Source organism: Amblyomma americanum, chromosome 6, assembly GCF_052857255.1.
Source record: "Amblyomma americanum isolate KBUSLIRL-KWMA chromosome 6, ASM5285725v1, whole genome shotgun sequence".
NCBI lineage: Eukaryota > Metazoa > Arthropoda > Arachnida > Ixodida > Ixodidae > Amblyomma > Amblyomma americanum.
The window spans coordinates 29,422,626-29,436,651 of record NC_135502.1 but is presented as its reverse complement, the minus strand read 5'-3'; the positions used below and the strand labels follow the sequence as shown (position 1 = coordinate 29,436,651).

The window sequence follows — 14,026 nt, the reverse complement described above, 5'->3', positions numbered from 1 at the left end:
TATGAAGCGTAGGTTGCGGTATGGTCTGATAGCCATACGACGGTTTTCTCGTTCTTTCAAGAGGAAGTTTGGATACTGAATGAACCGTAGACCAGCCACCCTACTCCTGAACTTCTTTTACGTTCATATTTCGTGCCAGCCACTTTGAACTTGGGACACGCTCGGCTGACATCAACCGAGCGTGGATGTGTCGGGGGGCGGCACCCTATAAGCTGTTCCGGTTGTTTGGCGCGGCATCTGCCATCCCTGAAGCGCGTCATACCAGAACTGTAAAAAATAGCTAAGAAAAGTTTCTTGGCTTTAAACCGATCAGAACCGCAACTGATATTTAATGGCTTGTCAGTGTCGCGTGAAAAACTGAACAAAATGAGTCATCTAGCGCTTCATGTTAGCCTGTAACTTCTCTCCTACGTCCTTATACAGTAAGCAGCATCTACGGCCATCTAGAACATTCATTGAAAGCGCAGTAGCATTCAACTAGCTTCTCTGGCTGCTGTGTACATCACGGCGAGCCAACGGGCCAAGTCAAGGGAAACGCTGGCACTCCTGGGGATGCAAAGAACAGACGGTAGCCCAGACTGCTGGCCAGGCGGGGGGGCAGAACCGGACGCTCGGGTTTGTTTGCTTAGAGCATCTCCCCCCCCCCCCCCCCCAAAAAAAAAAAAACGGCGTTCTTTTGTTTTCCCTGCTCTTGCACGCCTTTGTGAGGTCAAAAAGAAAAAGGCCCAAAAGGCACATGCGCAAACTATGCAGAGCACAGACGCGATGCTTACACGGACAGCGAATACAGTGAGTGGTCTTTCTCTGAGGCAAAAGCAGAACCTGGACGAAAGAAGCCCACCGCGAACCCCTCATGATTCCTTCTTTTATTTTTTTAGGGCGCCGAGTTTTTCCCGTCAGTGCCGATAACGCATATCCCACCCTGATATTGTCGTGCTCCTTCTCTGAACGTCCCGCGGCGCAGCGAATAAGCCCACGGCCTCCTGAAGTTGCGAACATCATGCTGCTTGCACCCCGCGCCGATGAAGGGAACGGCCAGCTAACGGAAACGGAGAAGCCGAAAGCTGCAAGCAAAATAAAAAGGTGCCGAGTTAATCGAACAAAAAGGAGAGAAAAGCAAGTGGCTGAGAGACGCGATCTGTTGCTACCGCCGATAACGAGCGAGCCAGTCCGTGCGCCGCTGAGAGCACGCGGCCATCTGGTCCGCGCTTCAGCGTTGCCGACGCGACGACCTCGGCGCGCGGCGGCCTCGTTTTGCCGGGCTTGGCGAGTTTCGAGAGAAGCGGCGCGGCGGCGTCCTCGTCTCCCCGTCGCCGCAGTCATCCTCGGAGAGGCGTGGTCGGCGTGGTGCCAGAAGCGGCAGACCTCTGCCGGCCGCTCGCGAAGTGCGTCGGGGGCCAGCGGCGAGGAGAGTACGTGAGGCGGCGCGCGCGTTTTCCGACGTCGGCGACCGGGAGAGGCGTTGAACAGTCGGCTCGCCGGGAGCCGCCCGGAGGAGCTATGGAGGAAGACACCGACTCCCTCCGGGGCTTCGGCGCCGGCAGATGCGGCAACGCACGTGGATTTTACGGCGCCGCTGAGTTGATCATGCGGAGCGCGAGGATCCAAGCAGGAAGCGGTGCGCGGTCGCGCTGCCGCTGTCCCCCACGAGAAGGGCCCAGGTAAGAACGAACGAACTCGTTCGTCGCTCCGGGATCAAAGGACATGCTCAGGCGCAGCTTATTTTCGAACTAATATTTTTAATTTCGTGTTTTGAATTCATGACTAGCGTTATTAAGCATGCACGGCGATGAAGTAGGCTTGCTCTCGCAGCCCCTCCAATGGCCACCTATGATATCCTGTTTTTTTCTTTCCTTAATAACGACTAACGTTGCAGCCGACTTAAGAATGATGGATGCAAATAAATAGTCCCGTGAAGAAAATAAAAGCCGCAATGTCGGTATTTGGTTGAGCATTACTGAGCTGTCGAGGGTTTTCTTTGAACATTGTTGCTGCGTGGTCTCGCGGACGCCAACCTCAGCATTCAAGGCGGTGGCCACATGCCTTGAGTTGGCGGAATTTTCTAGTTTCTTCTTGCGTCCGATGCACGCTCATGGAAACAGTGTTGGGCGCTAGATGTATAGCTTAAAAGTCACCAAGGCGTGTCCAAAAATGTGCAGACCGCTAGACAGCCGGCAGACACTAAGCTTTTCCAGAAGCTCCAACGCCGGATGCACGGTCAAACACAGAATGAAGCCTCTAGCTCCGCCCTTTGATATATGACTGCCCGGCTTCTACTGTTGCTGCCAGGAAGGATGAAAAGGAAAGTGCACAGGCCTGCCCACTGGCTCAAGCTGAGCCACAATCGCTACCACGTGCAGAAAGTGGGAGAGTTTAAAGATAAGATAGAAAGATAGGATAGAAAAGACGCGCGCTATAATGTCCCAGGCCGACCCCGGAGGCAGTGCAATACCGGGCCAACCGGTGGCGAAAGTGAAGCAACCTTCAAGCACTCCGCCACATTTCCAAAAATATGTTGGGTTCAAATGGGACCCGTACCAGATATTCTATAACCGAAAACGGTCCACGGGGGCTTCGAAACCATATCTACCAAAAATGAAGCAAGCTTTATGCTAAATACAACTGGAGGGACATTAGGTTATTGTATACTTCGCGTGATGTACTTAGCTGGACGAGGGGACGACAAGATCGTAGCGTTCTACATGAGGCGTCGCTCTTCCCCCACGTGCATGGCAAAATGGTAAAAGTAGTCCCCGCAGCAGTAGTAGCCTATACTAACTCTACCCCTACTCCACTTCTGTTGCTGTTGAGAGACTGCCCACCCGAGCAACCTGGCGCCAGCTCAAGTACAGCCTCCGCCGCCACTCTCCTTATTAATAAACTCTCAGCCGGAACACCGGCGTCTGATATCGTTATCAGTGTTGTACTGAGGGCTACTTGCTTTCGCACTCCTGGCAGCTTTGTTTTCTCCACCTGCTCGCCTGACTCCTACCTTTTTATCTGCAACGGTTTCCCAAGGCGAACACCCGCTTCGTTGTTGCTTTTAACTTCATTGTACCAAAGATAATTATTTCTTACTTTTTTCCCCTCTCATCTGTCTCTTAGTAAATCTCAGAGTTGTACTCATGGGTAGGTGTGCGCATGGATCTTCATAAATCTAACGTGTATTCGCCTGATGTAAACGCTGGTGTCTACGAATGATAATTTCTAAATACCCCACAGCCGCCCCACTCCTCCATTATAAATCTTGCAGCGCGCATAAAATTTACTGAGAGCACATCTGCACGGAACGATTTATTCCTCTATGTTGCAGCTGTTGGGCTGGAGATTCAGCAGTTGCGTCAGCCCTTCTGCTCCTCCCCGAAATGTAAATCTGCTAGAGGTGTTGCGTCGCTGCCATTTCCGCCATGTGCTTGTCTTTTAAAGCCTGCGACCTCAAAATGAAATAGGGTTCGTCAGCACTTGTCGTCGAGGGCACCATGATTGTGGATCAAGCACAGCGTCGACGGTGTAGATTGCGGAAGGTGGCGGATACGTGTGTCAGATAAACGCGTAGCCTTTGCCGGGCTCCAGGTCGTTGAAGTGGCGGCCACTACGACACCTGGGAGATCCATCGCGAGCGAAGTAAAGCAGTTTTCGCCCCTTTTCGCGCTTGTTTACTTCATGTCATTCAGCGCTCTTCTCTTTGCTGTGTTGCCCTGTATTATGCCGTAGTATTTCGCTACAAGCAAAGATTAAGAACGCCATCGGCTTGAAAACAATGCTTTGACGTGCGTCCTTTCGATGCAGCATAAAGATGTCGCTGGTATTAGCCCTGCTGATTAAAATTCTCTGATACATATTTTCTAGAAACCGCAAAACAACTTGTAATAAAGTTAGGCACTATTTTGGAAAGTTATCTTTGAGCTTTATCATTTTGGTCTTTCTTTTGATATCAATAAATTAGGTTTGCTTCGCAAATTACTAGAAGAATCCCCAACTTCACAAACTGGTAACGGCTTAAAGGAATCATATTCTTAGCGGTAAGAAACAGACACAACACCAAGAATATGATTCCTTTAAGCCGTTACCAACTAGCCCAACTTAATGTTTTAACGAAGTTCACAAACTGTTTCTCTGTCCTCTTTCTGGCCACATTTAGGGTGGTGTGCCTCCAAATATGTCCGAGCCCTCGTGCCCTCCTTTGTTTCCCGTCTATAACTGCCCTTTCCACAGCAAACGAATCGCTTACCCCCTCCTCTTTTCGGAATGCTGTGCGCTAAATTGATGTTCGCAGGAAAAAACAGGGACGACAGGAAAGAAGCGCACAGTATTTCGAAAATATCATGTACCAACTATCCCGTCAGAAAGTCTTACTCCTCTTTTCTGCCCACCAGTATTTCTCTGTGCCCCATGGCCTATAAAATTAGTCGTAAGCTTATAGCGACTGATCAACGACACAGCCCTTCGCTGAACGGTCGCGTAATGCTCTCAACAAATGTGTGGGATGGCCCTAGCTGAAACACATTCGCACTTAATAGACTGGAGAGCACAGGTTCTTACAGGATACCCTGGCATTCATTGCCAATTATGTTGTTGTGTGGCGGCTCCAGCGATTTTGCTACGGGAACTGACACCACTTAATGTTTGTAGATTTAGTATACTGGTGGTAAGTGGCCCAATGTCTGGTGTACCTGTTAATTTGTAACAAACTTTTGATCTAGACACCTATGTCGAAATCTATGTAGCCTCTCCCCGCTCCCACAAATCGTGAGCAAAAGGTGGCCACAACCATGGGTGCACAGGCCCAAGGTAGTGTCCCCTCGTTCCAAAGGTGAAGCCTGAGGTAAGGTTGACAGTGTGGTGCCTTTGTGTAAACAGTGTCTGATAAGAATGCCACAACGAAAAGAGAAAGTGATTTCGCACTAAATTATCTTGGAACGCCGAGTTCCCTTAGAGACAATATAATGTTTATTACTCCACGATTACGCTTCTTATAATTAATGTTTAATCGTAGTAGTCGGTTACTCTGGCTGTGCGAAATTTACCAATTTTTTAACATTTTTGCCTGCATAAAGACCGAGCTAGCACGTTAGCATAAATTGAAGTATCTCCGCGGCTATCGGGTTTCCCTCAACGACCCGCTTTACTGCCCAAGAGAGTCTACCGCGAGCATTTTAATTTAGTTTGCTATTAACAGAAATGGCGTCTCTATTAACGTTATGGTTCCATAAATCGCCCACACGATTTCACTCATAGTTCCGATCGCCGCCAAAATGGTAATCAATAGCACGGATCGCCGGTCTTTTCCTACCCGTATTCCCACGGAATAGTCAGAAACGCTTTGAAATTCCGATGCGCTTGGGTTCATGCCCGAGTGGTTCCAGGCATTCGCAACCATTGCGCGCCGCCGTACACGGCTCTGGCATGTGCCCCCACCTCCCACCTCTCCGCCTCTCAAGCACGCGACAGTGGTGTGCGCTGAGAAACTTTTCCGCGTGCATGTCTCGCGCTTGCGCTGAGCTGCTCCGGAGCGTCTTTTATCGCGCCCATCGCTTGTCGCTCCGTCAGCGCGAGAGCCAAAAGCGGCAACACCCTTCTCTCGATGGGGTTCCAACCGGCTGCAAAGGGACGCTGCGTTCGCCGAACCGCGTCTGCGGAAGGTGTAAGAACCGGAGGTCTCTCTTTGGGCTATAGATAAGCAACAAAGCATCCACTTGCTGGAAATAAAATTAAGCGAGAAATGGCGAGACGCGCGTGCGCTGTAACTGATCGCGATGCGCACACGTGCCAACTGCGTCAATCAAAGCTTATTCATCTTCGTTTAGTATCATTCAGACAAATTGCGTGATAGCCGCCGTCGTTGCTGTCTTCCCCACTGCGATCCTCGAGATTCCTTTCTCCTCCAAAGTGTGTCGCGGGTGGTCTGGCTGCCATTAACTTTTTCAAACGCATCTACCGCTTATGGTCACTGTAGTCACTGTTATATTGTAGCAAAAAAAAAAGAAGAGAAAGACAGGCTTTTGTCCCAGTAAATAAAACGTTGGTGTTGAAATTGACAGGTCGACAGTTGGGTTATCCCTTTGAGCAGCTCTCCATGGATTTCTAAACTTTATCACTAAACGACCGATGAAGGCCTATCTTTGGAAATACACCATGATGTTTAGTGGGAGCGCTTGAGAATTTGCGTTACTCGGCGGCAGCTCAGCAGAAACTTCACTGGCAAGAGCGTCTTAGCATTTCAGGCTTGTCAAGTAATAAATCCACATGGAAAACGTCACTAACGCCTAACAACTGTCTTCCCCACCGCCATCGCTATCTCTAAGAGGCGCGCGTCATACCTCCACTGCCTTCTCTGCGTCCAGCGAGTTCAGAGTTATCCAGAAAATGTGAGGGGCTGCAGGCAGAACGGAGCAAATGGAAAATTTATGTCGTTTCGAACTGATAAATCTTTCACGCATATGTTTGATGTTTACTTTATGTTATCAACTCTGTACAGTAACCACATGGACATTCATGCTATTAGTTAAATAAAAAACAAACTAGAATTGCGGTTTATGCCCAAACGAAATTATGTACGTACTTTCTCACCAGAATTTTGTTGAGTGACTTTTCGTCGTTCTTAAAACACGAGTCTTGTACCAGCCCTGCGCGACAGATCATCTTTAAAGCTGGCGTCTGGTTTCCTAGTGTAATGAACACTGTGGCATCTGGTCTGCCGCACCCTCTTTAGGAAAGACAAAAAGTAAACAGCAGCTATGTCCACAGCGGAAGTGTAGTAAATAAGAAATTGGATGTCTTATTGTTGGCATGTTATTTTCGTACGGTACTTAAGCCTTTTTTTTTCTTGCTTACAGTCTTACCTACAAAAAAAAAAAACAGTCTGCCCATAGGGTTTCAGATGTTTCTCATTCATAACGTCTCCAGCAGCTGCTCTTTCCGTCAAACTCAAGAAAGGTTCATTCAATTTTTCTTCTCAGTCAAAAACCGCCGCGGTGGCTCAGAGGTTATGGTGCTCGGCTGCTGGCTGCTGACCCGAAAGACGCGGGTTCGATCCCGGCCGCGGCTGTCAAATTTCGGTGGAGGCGAAATTCTAGAGGCCCGTGTACTGTGCGATGTCAGTGCACGTTAAATAACCTCAGGTGGTCGAAATTTCCGGAGCCCTTCACTACGGCGTCTCTCATAGCCTGAGTCGTTTTGGGACGTTAAACCCCGATAAACCAAACCATAAACCAATGTTCTTAGTCAAAATATATTGTTGGGCTCTTTTTATCTGTGTTACTGTTTTCACGGCAGAAAAAGATTCCAGAGAAGAGGTAGAAGATTCGAGAGAAAATTGGGTTTCAAAATCGACATTTTTTCCCCCGCCGTTCAGTAGATACTAGTGACGTCAAGGTTTAAAATGACTCCGTCATCACTGTTTTGAAGTGAATAGTGGTGCGGCCTAGCCTCAGAGATCCGCGACAACTCTGTCTTAATGTCACCGCATTTGCTTCCGAAAAAGGCGGACGGCGACGACACCTCTGTATCTTTTTGAGGCTTTTATAGTTCATAAGTCGCCCGTTCTCTGTGAAGGTATCTTCTTGATGATTATAACGCGGCAATATCTCAAAACAGGCCTACTTCAACTTGTCCTCAATGCCCATTTGTGGAACACACATTGATAAGATTACACCGTATCTGCCTTTAAAACTCCTACGCCCAGCCCGAACCGAAGAGACGTCACAGACACGAATAGAGTCGCGTCCTTTAGAAGCTAGGCTCACGCTACAGCAAACCACAACACACTCTCGTTCATACACATGCATCAGCTCTACTGCTTGCTCCGGTGGCAGTGGTTTCTGAGTTGATCTTGCAACAAATCACGCAACAGTCGCCCTTACATGGACATCAGACATAGCAGCAACTGATTATTTATGCATACACGAGGAAATACATTCACCACGCGTTGAGAGATTCGAACTTACAACCGTAACGCATGTGGGAAAGGAAACGGAACTTCCCATACATGAATAATATGGTCATGCATGTCAGTGTCAGGCTGGACGCCGAACATCCGACCGTAGTGCTAAGGGCTGACTCTACAAATGATGATAATTTCAAGCGCTTAGCAATCATCAAGATGAACAAAAAAAAAGACATCGATGAGGAGCTATTAATTATGTAGCGCAAGTGTCTCTGTGCAAATTCCCAGAGCTCTTCATAAAATCTCTACGCCTACCTCACCAAGCCCCAAGCTGAGTTGCGATATGCGACGGCGCACAAGTACATCTTTTAAAGCGAGGCGAATCCCAGGTTAATTTCTGCCAGGATATTGTACTGGGTCACCATAATCAAAACATTGATTTCCTTCATTCTTATGCCGTTCTTCTAGTGCATGCATCGAAGCATGGGCGCCGCACCACACGTTCGTTATGTCCACAACGCCGATTGCCTGATCCCGGCAACAACCAGGGTATGGCGTCGCTTCAGCCGATGACGAAAGTCGGGAGGAATAAAAATACAATTAAAATACAACAAAACTGTTATAGCGTCCCTACCCTGGACGCCATGAGATGTAGACAAAAGTTAATTTTGTTCGTTTGCACCGTCCTTCACTTGCTCTGCAACGCGGTCTAAACCAGCTAGCTTGCAAGCTGTTGTCGCCAACGTGTCCTGCCTACCTCATGTAACGCCCGCGGGCGTCCCACCACAGCCGAAGAGACACCACCTGTGGCTCAGCGGGCGGTCTGCCATGTGCCGTGTTACCGCTTTCGCTGATGTTTTATCCCATTTCTCTTCTCCTCCCCCACATTTTTTTTTTTCTGGCGGCCTTTTGTGACTGAACAGCACAAGACCGACAAAATGCGGCCCAACTTCAGAGGGAGGCACAATGAATCCGACTGCGCGGGTGGAGCTGTTCTGCCATGCGGCGCCGGCAGCTGTTCACTCCCGCTTGAAGAACGTATGTTGGCATCGGCGCCGCGTTATGCCGACTCGGAACAGCCACGTGTACAGGTGACGGCGTCGGTATGCACCGCCTGTATGCATACCCAACAATTGCGGACAAAAGCAATCTTGAACGGGGACCAGTTTACGAAAGCAATTTTTTAATACACTTTAAGAGTTCACTTTAAGAGTTCACTACAACAATCTATATATACGCAGATCTCGCCTCGGCACGCTTGAATCGTTTTGCTATTCACGTTTTTGCTGTTGTCAAAAGCGTTTCCAATTGTTTTTTTAAGGCAGTCTTAACTGTCCGATGCTTGCGATGGAAACACTCTAAAAGGAAGATCTTGCTGCGCATCTGAAGCATGGACCATCAACTTCAATATTTACATAACGATACCTTAAAATATTTCAATATTCAAAATTTTTTCCAAGAATGGTGGACATGCGAGAGTGTCGTGTCGGGTTTCCGCCTCGAAAATTAATCCGCCATCGAGTCCACGTTCAACCAGTTGAATTCGCGCATTACTACTTTAGCAGTTGAAAAGACATTTTACCGCTACGAACAACACGGAAGGTGTACTTCGGGAAATATTAAGTTTTTTTTTTCTTTTGACTTTTTGCGTCCATATACACCAGGTCCACCGCCATTCGTCTTGAAGGCTCTACTGGGAATTTATTGTTAGGTGCTACGGTGTGTGAACAAAAGCTGGGTCTTGGCTAATACGTTCATCATTAATGTAAAGGAAGCGCAAAAAAGGCAAGGTCGAAGGCATAGGAGTAGACGCGACGGACGCTAGCCAGTTTTTGGATTGGTATCACTGGGTCAGTGTGCTAGCGTTCATTCAAAGTTCCAACACGCTCCGCATGTGGCAAAGCCCATTACATTCGAGGCGTGCACGTGAGCAGGCCTCATACATTCGTAGTGTTGATTTGGAACGTACAGCTTTTGTCAAAAATATGCAGGCCACTGCGTTGGCTTGTACAGCATGCAAGGTGGAGATCATTTTGCATGAAAAAAAAATGAACATTTGTTTTAAGGGAAAGTAAATAGCGCAGTATCTGTCTCACATCTTGGCGGACACCTGAACCGCGCCATAAGCGAAGGGATAAAGGAGGGAGTGAAAGAAGAAAGAGGTGCCGTAGTGGAGGGCTCTGGAATAATTTCGACCACCTGGGGATCTTTCACGTGCACTGACATCGCACAGCACACGGGCGCCATTGCGTTTCGCCTGCATCGAAACGCAGCCGCCGTAGTCGGGTTCGAATCCGGATACTCTGTATCACTAGCCCAGCGCCCTAACCACTGCGCCACCGCGGCGGGTAGATTTTGCATCCCAAACAGTCCAAATTCCTCGTGGGTGAGAACAGTCTTACTCACCCCTTCACAGATGCGCAGCTCCATGGCTGCTACAAACCCGGCGACCTGTATGTTTTTGACAAATAGCGTTCAGCCTCAAGCAACGATGCGCAGACATCGTCGTCCTTTTCTCTTTAAGGCTGTGAGAAAGAAGATTAATTGCGCTACTGACGCTGTACGGCTTAAGGCGGACCACCCGCTAACCGGTGCGTAGGAAGCGTGCGCCTCGCTAAGCGCCCACTGCAGTCCCCACGATCCGCGTAAACAGAAGGCAGATGCCACAAAATAACGTACGCTTCCTGTTGCCAGCAGCACGAAGACCCACACGCAGCGACTGGCATCGTTAGGCGAGCGCACGTGCTGACTAGGCCGCTGAGCATTTGTCGACAGCCCTGCGGTCGCTTTAAGAACTCGGCGATGTCGGAGCCCGCCCAGCCGCTACGCCGGAGGAGCGTTTAGATTGAAATATCTAGAGAGACACCCACTCGCAGCGGTCACGATGAATACTAACAGGACAGGTTTGTTTCTTACTGCTCTTATCCAAGAAGAGCAGCTTCTTTCTTCGGCAAAGCCGCTCCCTGGGAGCCAAAAGCGTAGTCGTTGCGCTGAATACAAAACGTTGCCACCCTGAATCACGGAATAGATATCTTGTTCCGGATAAGAGCCACTCTTTAGCGCTCTATAGCGCAACATTACTTGTGATAGTAAAGCTAGCAAAAATGCGACCCAGCATTCTTGGCAAGTATTTAGGTGCGCGTGTCGCCTCGTGGCACCTTCGCACAAGTTTGGGAACATGTTCCACCAGCGAAGTGTGCGCCTACGTGTATCACGCATTGCGCACTGAACTCTCTGGATTGCCCGCCTCGGTTTGATTGCGCACAAAACCACACTTGTGCTGCCTTAAGCGCACATTGCGTTTCTCCCAGCCGGGACAACCGAAAAAGCCCCGCACATGTGTGGGTCGCAAAAACATCTCGCCTTCTTGACACCCCCCTTTCCCCTGACGGACAAGTACAGCGGCTCCCGTGACGCTTCTTTTTCTCCGAGGCTCCATATAGGCCGCTAAAATAGCACAGAAGATAATTAGTTTTTTTTTTCTTGAGATGCAATATGAGAGGAGAAAACCTAAAGATCCCTACTGAGCGCGTGGATCAGCGTCAGAAATAGCCGGGTTATCATCAGACGCAACCTGTATGGAGACCTCCATACCATTATCCACAAACCCGGAATGAATTCCACGTGAGGCTGGACCTACTTCAGTTGTTTCACGTGGAAAGGCAAACGAGGTTGGCAGCCGCAAGCGTTGCGCTCGAAGGCACAATCCAATTTCGTATCCCATCGCAATCGGCGATGAACTAGAGCGTGGCACTGCTTATTTGAGCCGTGCAGTAGATCACCCCGCCTACCCTGCGTGCCGCATTTCGCGACAGGTAAACAAACGACTTGCTTTAAATACTGGGCGATATTTTTCTGCTCTCGCTTTCTTGTCGAAACAACTGTTCAGCACGCGTCACACTGTGCGTTCGCATTGAAAGCGCAGCTGTTTCGCTTGCAAAGCGCAACTAGATTAAAAAAACATATGACCTGTCATGTGTGCGGGCTAAAAAAGTGGTTGCACGCATTGCGCCGATAAAGTACCCCAAATTTATCCCTTCTTTCCCGTTTTCCGGCAGCATTTCGCCGAAGATTTACGCTGCGGTACCGGAATATCGGTCACAGCTGCGGTGAGGCTTCTACGGGAAATGCTTTGTTGGCGGGTATTGAACTGCACACGCCGCAGGTTTTCTTGCATTTCTGCCTTTCTTTCGTTCCTGCTTTCCTTCTTGGTCTTTTTTTTTTGCCTTCTACTTTTTTTCTTTTCAACACCAGCTCGCTCAGAACTCATCAGAAGGAAGTAACGACCCGTGAATTAAGGCACGCACCAAAGCACAATAATCTGAAATTCTAACCTCATGCAGAAGCATCTGAAACATTACTTCGTCGTTCAACCTTACTTGCGGTTATCATGGATTTTCCCAGAGAACATCTCATGGCTGAGATGGCAATTTGGCTGCTGCGTGGTTCAGAGAAACAGGTCTACCGTGGCGCGCGCATAGGACAACAATTAACTGTGTTGAACGCTTCACTGGCCACGATTGTCGTCTTAACAGTGTCACTCAAGAGAAAAGCACACAATAATTTATCTTCCCAGAACTCATTCAGGCGGCAGAGACTTGGAGACTATTGAAAAGCCTTGAAGTTAAGCTGACGACAGCGCAGACAGCAGTGGAAATGAAAATGATCGGTTTACAGATAGGAAACTGGAAGATAGTATTTTGGCTCAGGGAACATATGCAAGCTAATTATATCCTGGTTGAAGTCCAGAAGACGAAATTGCAAAGGCTAACGCGTGTAACGGGAACAGAAAATAACCAGTGGTCAATAGGGGTAGCAGATGGATTTCGAGAGGAGGCAAACGTAGGCAGAGGACGTCAGAGTCAGGTGGGCTGATGAGACTGGGAAGTTTGCTGGGATAAGGCAGCTGCAGCTGGCTCAGGATAGGGTTAAATGAGCGGATACGGAAGAGCCATTTGTTCTGCTGGGGACGGAGTTCGGCTAACGATGATGACGGGGATGTCCAGAGCCTTGTGTAGACAGTTTTCCAAACTGTATGTATACATCAATGCATCTGCCCCTTTTGTCAACGCATTCATTGCTAAGCGATTGTCATGCGATCCGAAAATAATCCACCTGTTTCAGACGATTATGCTTCCGTCGGTAACTTTGTCCACATCCTTCCTGGTGAAGCAAGCACTCGCTCTAAATTCTTAGGGTATACGTACCACAAGTTCACTAGCCGCCGGGATGGCTCAGTTGTTATGGTGATCGTCTGCTGACCTGAAACACGCGGTTTCGATCGCGAAGGCGACGGGCGCATTTCAGTGGAGGCGGAATGCTGAGTGGCCCGTGTACTCTACGATGTCAGTGCACGTTAAAAATCTCGAGGTGGTCGTCATTACCCGGGGCCCTCCACTACGGCCATAGCCTGAATCTCTTTGGACGTTAAGCCCCATCAACCACAAATAAATATTGCTGCGACTGAGTTTCGAATCCACGTCGGCACGATCTGATTAGCTTCGCTCGCCACTGGGACTTAGCGCTGGCCCAAATAAAGTTTCCTCCTCCTCCTCCTCCTCCTCCTCCTCCTCCATAAACCACAAGTTCATCTGCAGCGCGTGGCCCTTGAGCTCGTAGTTAGTGCCATGAATTCATCATTTCGCTTTGCTCAGTTTTTATAGCGTGTGGGCTGTCTCTCTGAAAATTGGTAGGCTCTCGCTAGGCACCGCGTCGTTTTCTACAGTATAGCCGCATGGCAAGGTGTTCTACAACAACATCCGACATATCGATTATTCATAATTGCAATTAAAGCAAAAATCACTGAAAAGTGAAATGTGAATGAAAAGTGCGCACCGCCACACACACATGAGCATGAATAGTAGCGAATAAACTAGTCTCGTACGGTGTACAACAACAGTCCAGCCTCGTTCACCGTTTGCTTCTCTCTGAGTCTCCGGTGTCGAGGCTATCTTTTCGCAGAGACGGAAAAGATGGATGGGAGGAAGGCAGGGAGGGAGGTGGTGCGATGCTGGCGTGTACAACAGCGCTTCACGTTTCTCAAGGCCTCGTCGCTTGCGGCTGACACACGATCCACTTCCCGACAACGCATGCATTCTACTTGGCTCGCCCGTCCGACGGCGACACACCGACCGCCGGTTA

The 14,026-nt window shown here is 48.9% G+C and overlaps 1 protein-coding gene across 1 annotated transcript in view; it reads left to right on the top strand.

Moving 5' to 3' along the window:
• The first annotated feature begins 1,146 nt into the window (after positions 1–1,146).
• Positions 1,147–14,026, top strand: part of LOC144136521 (uncharacterized) — a 36,944-nt gene continuing 24,064 nt past the window's right edge. Inside the window, exon 1 of the mRNA XM_077668899.1 lies at positions 1,147–1,661. Coding sequence (XP_077525025.1) covers positions 1,501–1,661 — 161 coding nt within the window. The 5' untranslated portion in view covers positions 1,147–1,500. The remainder of the gene's footprint in view (positions 1,662–14,026) is intronic.